Source organism: Chaetura pelagica, unplaced genomic scaffold (assembly GCF_000747805.2).
Source record: "Chaetura pelagica isolate M959 unplaced genomic scaffold, ChaPel_1.0 scaffold118, whole genome shotgun sequence".
NCBI classification, from domain to species: domain Eukaryota; kingdom Metazoa; phylum Chordata; class Aves; order Apodiformes; family Apodidae; genus Chaetura; species Chaetura pelagica.
The window spans coordinates 788176-800178 of record NW_009954408.1 but is presented as its reverse complement, the minus strand read 5'-3'; the positions used below and the strand labels follow the sequence as shown (position 1 = coordinate 800178).

Here is a 12003-nt window from a genome sequence, read left to right as displayed (position 1 = left end):
CCTTCCAGTGCCTGAAGGGGCTCCAGGAAAGCTGGGGAGGGGCTTGGGACAAGGGCAAGGAGGGAGAGGACAAGGGGGAATGGATGAAAACTGGAGGAGGGGAGATTGAGGTGAGACATGAGGAGGAAATTCTGGAGTGTGAGGGTGGTGAGAGCCTGGCCCAGGTTGCCCAGGGAAGCTGTGGCTGCCCCATCCCTGGCAGTGTTCACGGTGTTCAAGGTTCTTCTCTCTGAGCCTGGGGGACATTTCAGTCTCCTGGTTTCCAGTCCCTCTCCTCACCACTGAGCTGTGAGATCATAGAATCATAGACTGGTTTGGGTTGGAAGGGACCTTAAAGACCATCCAGTCCCACCCCCCTGCATGGGCAGGGACACCTCCCACCAGCCCAGGTTGCTCCAAGCCCCATCCAACCTGCCCTTCAACACCCCCAGGGATGGGGCAGCCACAGCTTCCCTGGGCAACCTGGGCCAGGCTCTCACCACCCTCACACTCCACAATTTCCTCCTCATGTCTCACCTCAATCTCCCCTCTTTCAGATACAAATGATCCTGCTGAGAATCAAGCCTAGGGTTTCAAGTGAAACTCAGCTATACCTTGATTTTTGCTAAGATATTCAATTAAATAAAATTATTGTAGTGAAGCTGTGAAGCTCAATCAACAGGCAACGGGGATGGTAAATTGTGTGTCAGAATTAGTGGAGGAGGAGAAATATATTAATACACTTAGAAGAGCTTTCTTGTTTGGCTTTATAAAGGGACCCTGGTTATGTATTATTAGCAGCTTCAGTGGTAACTAATTACCTTGAAAGACAATTTTCTGATGTATGCACAGTGGTGGGTAGGGAGGGACTGTTCAGTGGTGAATAATGGAGTTTTGTACCGTGTAGGTACATTGGGAAGGGATGGTGCAGCAGGACCTGAGCCAGGTTTTATGGCTGCTTTTGTTCTGTGTGCTTTGATTTTTGAGAAAATGTACTGGGTACAAATATAGTTTAGTGTGTGAATGGGGATTGAAATGATAGGAGTCAAGGAATTCTAGAACACAGGTGGGTGACAGGCTGGCTTCTTAGTTTATTCTTTCTGATATTTTTTCAATTTCTCCCATTTTTTGTAAAAAAACAAATTGCCAAACTTGTTTTTAAAGTGTGATGATATTTTGAGGTTTGAATGTTCCACTATATCAACGTGTTTAGTGTTTTAATATTAAAATCACATTTGATAATAAGAAGTTAAATTATGTAGCACCTCGTTCTACATGGCATGTAATGATCTCATGATATATTTAATATCTGTTAAAAAAATATCATTCCAGTTGGGAGGGGTAGGAACTCTTTTTCTTTAAAAATGCAAAGGATAGCAAAGAAGTGACTTCTTCCCACTCCTTCTCTGAGAGCCTGTAGCTAAATCTGATGGTAACTGAGCTAGTGTTGTAATATTAATTTAAGTGCCCCTTCCTCAAGGTGTGCCAAAGGTCACAGCACAGAGGATGTTGTAGTTCAGGTGAATTTAAGGACCAGAGGTTTGAGGGGACTGTCTGTTCATGCCCTGGTCCTGCAGCATGTTTGGGTGCTTCTAGGAGTTTGGCCAACACAATGGATTGAGGCTTCCAAGCCACCTCTTTGCCACACTTGGTTTAATTAGCTTGAAATAAGGTTCAGAACTTGATGTGGTTATTGTAGTTCATCTGCTACGTGCCCAGTCCCCCCAGATCAAGAGGAAAATAACATTTCTTGTCACCTTTGTGTCCTTTTTTATTGGTGCCTTGGACAGTTAGAAATGATCAATTTGAGCACAGCAGGCAAGGCTGGAAAAATGTTTAAGAAGTTATGGGGAGAAAAACAAAACTGAGAGGAGCAAATGGTGAAAGGGTACTATGCACAGAAATACAAAGAATCTATTTTATTTAGTTTCAACATATTAAATCAATTACACAAGTAAAAGCTAAAAAACAAAGCCAAACAAACCCAAAGTAGAAGTTATGGGGAGAAAAACAAAACTGAGAGGAGCAAATGGTGAAAGAGGAGAACTGTAAAACTGATCAGTCTTTTCTTTTCCATATTTTAGAAGCCATTGTCCACTTACTGCCATGGTAGTGAACAGGAGTGGATGACACATGTCTTGGTGGGTTTCATATTAAAAAATGAGGAAAGCAGTGAGCAGCATGATTTGTATTCTGTTTCCAGCCAGTAGCTCTAGCTGTTAGTCTAATTTCAGCTCATAGGTCTGTTTTAAATGTCAGGAAAAGAATTGTTCAAAAGAAGCTCTCAAAACACACCCAGGTTCCTGAGGGGGAGGAAGGACAACACGTTCCTTCCAAGACAATTTATTTGGCTGCCACAAAACAGGACGTTGCCTGAGAGCAGAGGGAGCTGTTGTTCCTGCATCCCTGTCTCCCTCTGAAGGGTTAATTGTGAATAGAGCTCTTGGAGACAAGTGCAAAAGTTGCCAGAAGAATAATAAGGTGAATAATATGTTCCTTATTTACAAATAAATAATAATGCACCCTCTTATTTAAATGAAGAAAACTGGTGCTCTCGTAATAAAAATAAGTGCCAGTGTGATGGATTGAGAAGAACAAGAGGTGATATTGGAGGGGATATGTCTTGCCTTTTGAAAATGACCATTTTTGGTGTATATCTGGTCAATGAAGCAAGTTTTGCAACTACAGTAAAATAAACCCTTCCCAGTTGTTGAAATAATTTATTTGCAGAAGTCCATGTTGTAATTTAATTTAACAGACAAAACCATCTTTCTCATTGGGTGTTATGTATCCAGCTGTGACCAAAATCCTAAGGCTTTTAATTCTCTCTCTCTTCTGTCATTCTCTTTACTGCTCTTGTTCTTGCATGGAGCAAGAGTATTGTTTGTCACCAAGCAGTCCCATCATGATGGGCATCTTCTCAAGTGTCATTAATACTCTGGAATAAATAGTACTCCACCTGGAGAACTGTGACCAGCTCTGGAGCCCTCAGCACAAGGACATGGAGCTCCTGGAGAGAGTCCAGAGGAGGCCACAGAGATGATCCTTGGGCTGGAGCAGCTCTGCTCTGGAGCCAGGCTGGGAGAGTTGGGGGGTTCAGCCTGGAGAAGAGAAGGCTCCAGGGAGACCTTAGAGCACCTTCCAGGGCCTGAAGGGGCTCCAGGAAAGCTGGGGAGGGGCTTGGGACAAGGGCAGGGAGGGAGAGGACAAGGGGGAATGGATGGAAACTGGAGGAGGGGAGATTGAGGTGAGACATGAGGAGGGAATGGGGGAGTGTGAGGGTGGTGAGAGCCTGGCCCAGGTTGCCCAGGGAAGCTGTGGCTGCCCCATCCCTGGCAGTGTTGAAGGGCAGGGTGGATGGGGCTTGGAGCAACCGGGGCTGGTGGGAGGTGTCCCCGCCCATGCAGGTGGTTGGAACTGGAGGGTCTTGGAGGTCCCTTCCAACCCAAACCATTCTGTGAGTCTGTGAATTAATTTTGGTTCCTTACTCTTCTCACCCACCACCTACACATTAAGTGGAATGACCTCAGCTTTGTTTTCTAATGTCATTTTTTCTCACAAGTTTGTTTTTTTTTTTAATTGGAGTTTTCATGCTACTTTATTCAGTGTTCTCACTTGTATCTTCTGTAACCCATTCCAAATGGAAGATCTAGTCATCTGGAATAAGCACAGAGCAAGCAACATAAAGTGGATAATCAATGCTGAGTACCCCTGCATGGTCACACATGGTGTTCTCTTGAAGGGAAGTTGCCCAGTTCACTAAAAGCAAACCTTTTGCTTTGCTTGAAGAAGCACTGAGTTCAATATACCTCAGGCTAAAGAAAGAACCTACCACCAGATCAGTGGGTAGAGCCCAGGTGGTTGGCACACCACTTCAAACACCATAGGTTGGTTTTCATCTAGTTCCCATTTGAGGATTAGTGCTGATAAGCTTGGGCAAATGACCCTGTGCAGTGTTTGTGGCTGTGTGCAACACAGTGAGGGTGGGTTTAAGGCAGATTGTTTTGCAATTGGAGCTCATTAATGAGGTAGATGGGTTCAATGGGTGATGAAATGATACAGATCAAACAAACAGTAGCCTCAAAATGCACATGTGAAAGGGAAGTTGTTGGTTTGTAGAGCCCTGCAGTTTACTTTTTATATCACATACATGAAATTTTACACCTTATTTTAATTTGCATATCTGAATGTCATGTGAGTTGTCTAAGAAAACTGAGTAATGCATCTGAATAGATTATCTGCACCACATTGAATTTGTAGTAAACCTACAGTAGGAGTTTAGCAATCTTGCTCTTAGTGGATCACATTGTTCAGTAATTCCTCTTGCTTCAGATGCAGGTTAAAGAACATCAGCTTTTCAGAGTTTCAAGACATGTATTTTAAAGTCTTAGGTTAGGTGAGTTACCAGCTAAGTAGACTTTACTGATGTCCCATCTCTGTTTTACTGTGGGCTGGTAATTAAAGACCAAGGGTCTGAGGGTGGCTGTGCCTCTGATCTGCTTCTCACTGTGGCTGCAAGAGATGCCCCAAGAATAAGAGCAGGACAAGCATGTCCCATCCTCCTGCTCATCTCCAAGCCTCCATGTCTTTCTGGCATGGAAGCCTCTTCAGCCACCTGGAGTTCCTGGGTGTTTATTACTGCTCAGTGTGTTTCTTTTCCAACACTTGATATTTTTGGCAAACTCTAATATCACTTTTTTTGGGTTGTTTACAGATACTTTGAATAGCACAGGTCCCAGTGCAGAAACCTGACAACTCACCTTTCTCAGCTCTGCAGGATTTACTCCTATCCTCTGTTTCACAGAATCACAGAATCACTGAGGTTGGAAAAGACCTTCAAGACCACCTTGTCCAACCATTAACCCCACTGTCCCAAGCCCAGCCCTGAGCCGTGTCCCCCAGCACCACATCTAGAGGACTTTTCAACATACCCAGGGATGGTAACACCTCCACCTCCCTGGGCAGCCCATTCCAGTGCCTGCCAACACTTTCACTGAAAAAGTCCTTCCTAATGTCCAGTCTGAACCTCTCCTGGTGCAGCTTGAGGCCATTCCCTCTTGTCCTGGCACCAGTTACTTGTGAGAAGAGACCAGCACCCACCTCCTTACACCCTCCTCTCAGCTGCAGAGGGTGATGAGGTCTCCCCTCAGCCTCCTCTTCTCCAGGATCAACAGCCCCAGCTCCCTCAGCCTCTCTCTTGTTCTCAAGACCCCTCCCCAGCTTCGTTGCCCTTCTCTGGACACACTCCAGCCCCTCCATGTCTTTCTTGTATTGAGGTGCCCAAAACTGGACACAGGGCTCAAGGTGCAGCCCCACCACTGCCAGTACAGGGGCACCATCACCTCCTTGGTCCTGCTGGCCACACTATTCCTGATCCAAGCCAGGATGCCATTGGCCTTCTTGACCACCTGGGCACACTGCTGGTTTTGTACCTTTTGAGGAATTATTTATCCATGCCATGTTGTTTCTTTTTTATGTCCTATCTGCACAGTTTTCCTAAAAACCTTTGATTAAGGACTTTCAAAACTCTCTTGGAAATCCATCTTCACCCCAGCTCTCCTTCTGTGTGCTTCTAAACCCTTCAGAGATTTCACTTTACAAGAGCTGTGTTGTCTCTTCTTAAACAAGTCATCCCTGTCTCTGCTAATTCAGTTCTTCATAATGATTTATACTAATCTGTCTGGACATTACTCTGACAGGCCTGTAGCTCTCAAGTTGTTCCAGGAAAAAATTCTTGAATCTTATTGTTGTACTTCACATCTTTCATTCAAGGAGGTTTACAAATTGTTGCTGATATTTTAGTGGTCATTTTGTTGACTTAGTTTTTTTAATTTTTATTTAAACCCTTTAGTTTCTTTGAACCTCCCACAAAAACGAATTCTGGCATGAGAGTCTTTCCAGTTCCTTTCACTGGACACCAGTGGAAGCTGTTAAATAGCTTGTCCAGAGTGGTCTTGTCTTCTCTGAGTGCTCCTCTATACCTACATTACCAGTTGGCTCCACAGACTGCCTGGCAGGCTTGTTTGGTCCTCATGTCTTTAAAGGAGTATTTCATAGAATCACAGAATGGTTTGGGTTGGAAAGGACATTCAAGACCACCCAGTCCCACCCCCTGCATGGGCAGGGACACCTCCCACCAGCCCAGGTTGCTCCAAGCCCCATCCAGCCTGCCCTTCAACACTGCCAGGGATGGGGCAGCCACAGCTTCCCTGGGCAACCTGGGCCAGGCTCTCACCACCCTCACACTCCACAATTTCCTCCTCATGTCTCACCGCAATCTCCCCTCCTCCAGTTTTCATCCATTCCCCCTTGTCCTCTCCCTCCCTGCCCTTGTCCCAAGCCCCTCCCCAGCTTTCCTGGAGCCCCTTCAGGCACTGGAAGCTGCTCTAAGGTCTCCCTGGAGCCTTCTCTTCTCCAGGCTGAACCCCCCAACTCTCCCAGCCTGTCTCCAGAGCAGAGCTGCTCCAGCCCAAGGATCATCTCTGTGGCCTCCTCTGGACTCTCTCCACCAGCCCCATGTCCCTCCTGTGCTGGGGGCTCCAGAGCTGGTCACAGTGCTCCAGGTGGGGTCTCATGAGAGCCAAGTACAGGGTCAGAATCCCCTTCTATACATAGCCAAGAAACTTAACAGTCTAGTTCCTTGCATACCAGCATAGTTAAATTAATTTATACCAGCTGAATATCCATTCTGTAACGTATTTAAATAATCTCATTTATGATAAATAAATGACAAATTGAATATTTAAGTGTGACTGACTTTTCTGAAGCACCTGTGATGAGCTCGGGCAGTCTGGGCTGTTTCAGGTGCCTCTTACATTTACTTCAACAAAATAGTTACGAATCTTTTCAAGGCAAACTCCTCTGGCTTTTGTGGTAGGCTTGAGTTTTTCATTTTTTCCTCCTGTATTTTAGGTAAATATGCTGAAGATATCTTTGGTGAGCTGTTCAATGAAGCACACAGCTTCTCCTTCCGAGTCAACTCCCTCCAGGAGCGCGTAGATCGGCTGTCGGTCAGCGTCACGCAGCTGGATCCCAAGGAAGAGGAATGTAAGTTACCTCCTGCCTTGGGAGTTCATTGTTTTCTCAACCAGCCACCTCTGATACGTGAAATGGAAGGATGTTTAAATTCTATTTATGAGAAGGCAGAGCAAAGCATCACGAGGAGGAGGCTCCCATCCCGCGCCGCGTTGCTGTTGTCGCCTTGGGCAGGTTCCTGAGCTCAAGGTTTTCGTGGCTCCTGAGCTGCTACCAGTGAATTGACATCAAAACTGCTACAAGAGGATGTGTCACTTCACTAGGGTCGTGTGTTAGTGTTACTGCTCTTCGTGTGTAATATGATGTGAATGCTCTTTGTCAGCCTTCCTACTGGTTCCCATGTGGTGTAACCACTTTCCCCAGTAGGGTTTTTGCGTTTAACCTGTTACCACCTGACTTTGTGTTGGAGGCTACAGCTGTACAGCTCCACTGACTGATGTCATATATCCCCTTGGGTTCTTCCTGAACAGCTCTGAGTGCTGTGAATATTGGTTAGCACTGAGAAGACAAAAGTCAGCAGAGTCTGGCTTATGCCTAGAAGACAGAATTTATGGGGGATATAAATGGCACGTGATGCCTGCAGGAACAATACAGAAACACTGAGAAGCCTGTTTGCCTTTCTGGGTGGCTGTTGGTCACAGGTGGATCTATGAAGGATCTTGTCACCCCAAACAGGTTTTTAGGGTGTTGTAGACTATATGGCTACAACATAGAAACGAGAACAACATCACCTCATGGAAAATAACTTCAGATTGTTGTGGAACCAATTCTAAAGCACAGAAAGCTGTGCCAGTTCTGAATGTCTAGGTAGAATTGCTGTGTGAGGTTCAGGAGAAATGAAGTGTCAGATGAAGAGCATGGTCTTCAGGCTGTGTTTAGTCACCAGTGGTGAAGTGTCACCAATAGCAGAATTATGCTAAAGGAAATGTTGATTCTTTATTTTGCATGACATGACTTGTAGAGCAGCTTTTGAGGGCCACTTGTTCACAGCAAGGAGCAGATTTTCCTTCCACAAAACCATGACTTGTCTGGGGGAGTTTTTACACTAATGGGATTTTCTTGTCAACTGGGCATAAATCACACACATACACTGGGTTGGTTTTTTTCCCCCAAAAATACCACATTTAATATTATTAGATACAGACAAATATCCTTTTTTTGTTGGTAACAAATTGCCAGCAATTGTAATCTTGAAAGAACTGCAGAACTCCAGAGTGGTCCTGTCAGTTCTGCATTGACTCTTGACAACCTAGTTTTTTATTTCAATGAGAGTGGGGTGTATGTTGACCTGACATATCTAGTGTGGCAGCCATTCACATTGCAGGAGAATGAGGAGAGTTAAAGCATCTAAGGATGCTTTATGGAAATTTGTCAATGGAAATTGTGCTTTCCTGTGTAAATAGTTTTTGGCAAGTTTGGCTGTGGTTTTCAGCACCAAATATCCATCCCTTTGGTGTTGGAGACTTGCTAGAAATATTTTTAAATAGCATGGAGTCCCAAATGCACCAGGTCAGGAACTTTTCACAGTGCTGGGGATGCTGCAGCATTTGCTAAACTGTATAGATAAAGGAAGGGGTGAGATGCTGTGATGAAAGAACACAGGGGTGAAAAGAGGTCTCTTGATCAAGTGCAGTGTGACAAAGTGTGACTGAGCCCTGATTTTGTCTCTAGCACCATAGAATAGCAGTGAGTGGTAGGACTTCAGAGGAACACTTGTAGATGACTATTGGAGCTGTTGGAGAGAGTCCAGAGGAGGCCACAGAGATGATCCAAGGGCTGGAGTAGCTCTGCTCTGGAGCCAGGCTGGGAGAGTTGGGGTGTTCAGCCTGGAGAAGAGAAGGCTCCAGGGAGACCTTAGAGCACCTTCCAGGGCCTGAAGGGGCTCCAGGAAAGCTGGGGAGGGGCTTGGGACACGGGCAGGGAGGGAGAGGACAAGGGGGAATGGATGAAAACTGGAGGAGGGGAGATTGAGGTGAGACATGAGGAGGGAATTGTGGAGTGTGAGGGTGGTGAGAGCCTGGCCCAGGTTGCCCAGGGAAGCTGTGGCTGCCCCATCCCTGGCAGTGTTGAAGGGCAGGTTGGATGGGGCTTGGAGCAGCCTGGGCTGGTGGGAGGTGTCCCTGCCCATGCAGGGGGTGGGACTGGATGATCTTGAGGGTCCCTTCCAACCCAAACCATTCCATGATTCTATTATTTTTATTAACCTCCAGGTCCCCATTCCTTGATCCATACCCAGTGTCACTCATTCACAAGTGTATGCCCAGAATGAGTCACCAAATGAGGAAAAAGAATACAAGGGAAATTAGATACTGTATTTCCTTAAAAAATAGGGATCAGGAAAATATTTCTCCTTCAGTATCCCATTTTGGTCTTGAAATATACAAATGCATCACAAATAGTTTTGTTTTAGTCCTGATCTGGGCTAAAATAGATGGAGGATGTTAATACATGAAGGTGTGGGGTAAACATTTGGATTTACCTTTCTTGCCTTTCTTAACCTTCTGTGCAAAGAATTAAGCAAGTTTTAGAACTTCTGTTCCAACAGGATGTGTAAAATGGGCTGTTCTTGTAAAATGAGTCTCCTTTGCTGCTTCTTTGCCAGCAGGCAGTAATAGAAGATTTAATGTGTTCCTTTGGGTCCCTGGTATTACACAAGAGGAAGAAATTAAGATTCATTTAAAGCTAAGTGGCATGAACAAAAGGAGCCTAAGTCAGATTCATTGAGCAAGATGCAGATGCTTGATGAGATGTTTTTGGTTGAGCCAAATTAATAAAAAGCTCTGGTTTGTTTGGGTTGTTTTTTTTTAATAGTCAGTGTGTTTTCTCATTTTGAACCATTACAGCATCTCTGTGAAAGAACAAAAACAAATGAGATTGGGATTGGTCTGAAGGAAATAACTCCTTTAGGTTTTGTGACTCCTGATACCCAGCAGAGCTCTGGTGTAATTCAGAATTAGAGATCAGTTGTGTGTCCCTGAGAAATAAATGGTATCCTTGCAGAAGGGGAATTCATAACCTAGGAGTTTATCTGCATATTTTTGTATTTAGTGGTTCTTTCATGTGAGCTGCCTGATTTAATTTGAATGTCAAAGTGGGGAGGATTTTACTGTCGAAGGTGGTCTGTGTACTTGTGAAAATGAGGGACTTGGTCAGCTTTCCAGTCAGGATACTCAGCCCATGCTGAGAGTTAGAAGAAAGGCTGGTAAATCCCACTGTAAGGGACAGCTCACTGATGGTCTCTAGCCTCTGGAGAGGGATTTGGTGACTTGAATGTATCTATGTAATTAAGTCAAGAACAGGGAGCGGATGAAAATTGGATCCTAACGTCCGTGTGTGACACGTTAATGTGAAGAATGACACTATTGTCAATTCATGCACAAGAATTTTTACCCCCAAAGCCAAATCAAGAAAAAGACTGTTAAATTAAGTTGTACAGCAGCTCACCTTTCCTGGCATGTCTCCACTTGGATGTTGGATTTGGGAGCATCTCCCTGTCACGGTCCGAACCCGGTTTGGGGTCGAAGCTGCCTCATCTGGGGGCACAAACACCCTGTTTGTTTATCAGGATTTTCTGAACACCAAGTTATATATTCAGGACAGCCTTCTGAATTATTTTGGTGGGTCCATCCCTGGCTTAGGGCCAGCTTTGCTTCCAATTGATAAACTCCTCTCTGTTACAGTGAGAGACATACTCCTTTGGAGGCCAGTTCTCCACACTCCTCAAAGTTGTGGGCAGATGGGCTGAGTTCCAGCTGCTCTACACGCTTTTCCTTCCCATTTTCTCAGCCCTCGATTCAATTTATCAGTTATTTACTAAGCAAATCAGTTTTAAGTGAGTGTATCCAGGGCTGAAGGGTTCAGTGGTAAAGCCATGATCTTGCATCATGAGTATTTTGCACATAAGAAGAGAGATCTGGACAAAATGTCACTTGCTAAGGAGCCTGGCAGATTTTTTGAGACTCACCAGCATGTTCCCTGCTTGAAGCAGCTGGTGAGTCACATCTTCCCTAACTCAGAGCTCCCAGGTTCTACACGCTGTGTATCTCAAGCTGCTTCTGAGTCCCCTTGCCATGATTGCTTTCACATTTGCATCTTCTCTGTGTTTATTTACCTCTAGGAGTTGAGCTGCACCATCCAAGCACTGCTTGGGCTGCTTTGGATTTTCTTTAATCAATAACACAAGCCATGGTTTGCCCGGGTGGGCAAGGACACCCACCCCATCCCTGGGTCAGGAATGGTGTGTCCAGCAGGAGCAGGGAGGTGCTGGTGCCCTGTCCTGGCCCTGGTGGGGCTGCAGCTCCAGCACTGGGGGCAGCTCTGGGCCCCTCCCTGCAGGAAGGACATGGAGGGGCTGGGGCAGGTCCAGAGGAGACACCGAGCTGGGGAAGGGGCTGGAGAGCAAGTCCTGTGAGGAGAGGCTGGGGGAGCTGGGGGGGTTTAGTCTGGAGAAGAGGAGGCTGAGGGGAGACCTCATTGCCCTCTGCAGCTCCTGGAAGGAGGGTGGTAGCCAGGTGGGAGTTGGGCTCTGCTCCCAAGTGAATAACAACAGGATGAGAGGAAATGGCCTGAAGCTGCACCAGGGGAGGGTTAGATTGGATGTTAGAAAGAATTTCTTTGCCCAAAGAGGGGTTGGACAGTGGAACAGCTGCTCAGGGAGGTGATGGAGTCACCATCCCTGGAGTTGTTTAAAAGAAATGTAGATAAAGTGCTTAGAGACAGGATTTAAGCACTCAATGGGTTCATCAGGTTATGGTTGGGGGATTTAGGTTATGGTTGGACTTGATGATCTTCAAGGTCCCTTCCAACCAGGATGATTCTAGGATTCTATAATATTTAATAAAATCTGAAGGTTTTGTGTTGGGGACAAGCCCAAAGCAGAGTAGTTTCTGTTCTGGGAAGCCAACTGTCTGCTTAGCATCTACTAAACCTGGTGTGACCAGTCCAGAGCATCCTGATGGCAGAGGAACCTGTGTGTGCCATTCTGGGCAT

The 12003-nt window shown here is 45.6% G+C and overlaps 1 protein-coding gene across 1 annotated transcript in view; it reads left to right on the top strand.

Moving 5' to 3' along the window:
• The window catches only part of WASF1 (WAS protein family, member 1), a 55509-nt gene that overhangs the window by 4961 nt on the left and 38545 nt on the right, over nucleotides 1–12003 (top strand). The window contains exon 2 of the mRNA XM_010004356.1: nucleotides 6892–7026. Coding sequence (XP_010002658.1) covers nucleotides 6892–7026 — 135 coding nt within the window. The remainder of the gene's footprint in view (nucleotides 1–6891; nucleotides 7027–12003) is intronic.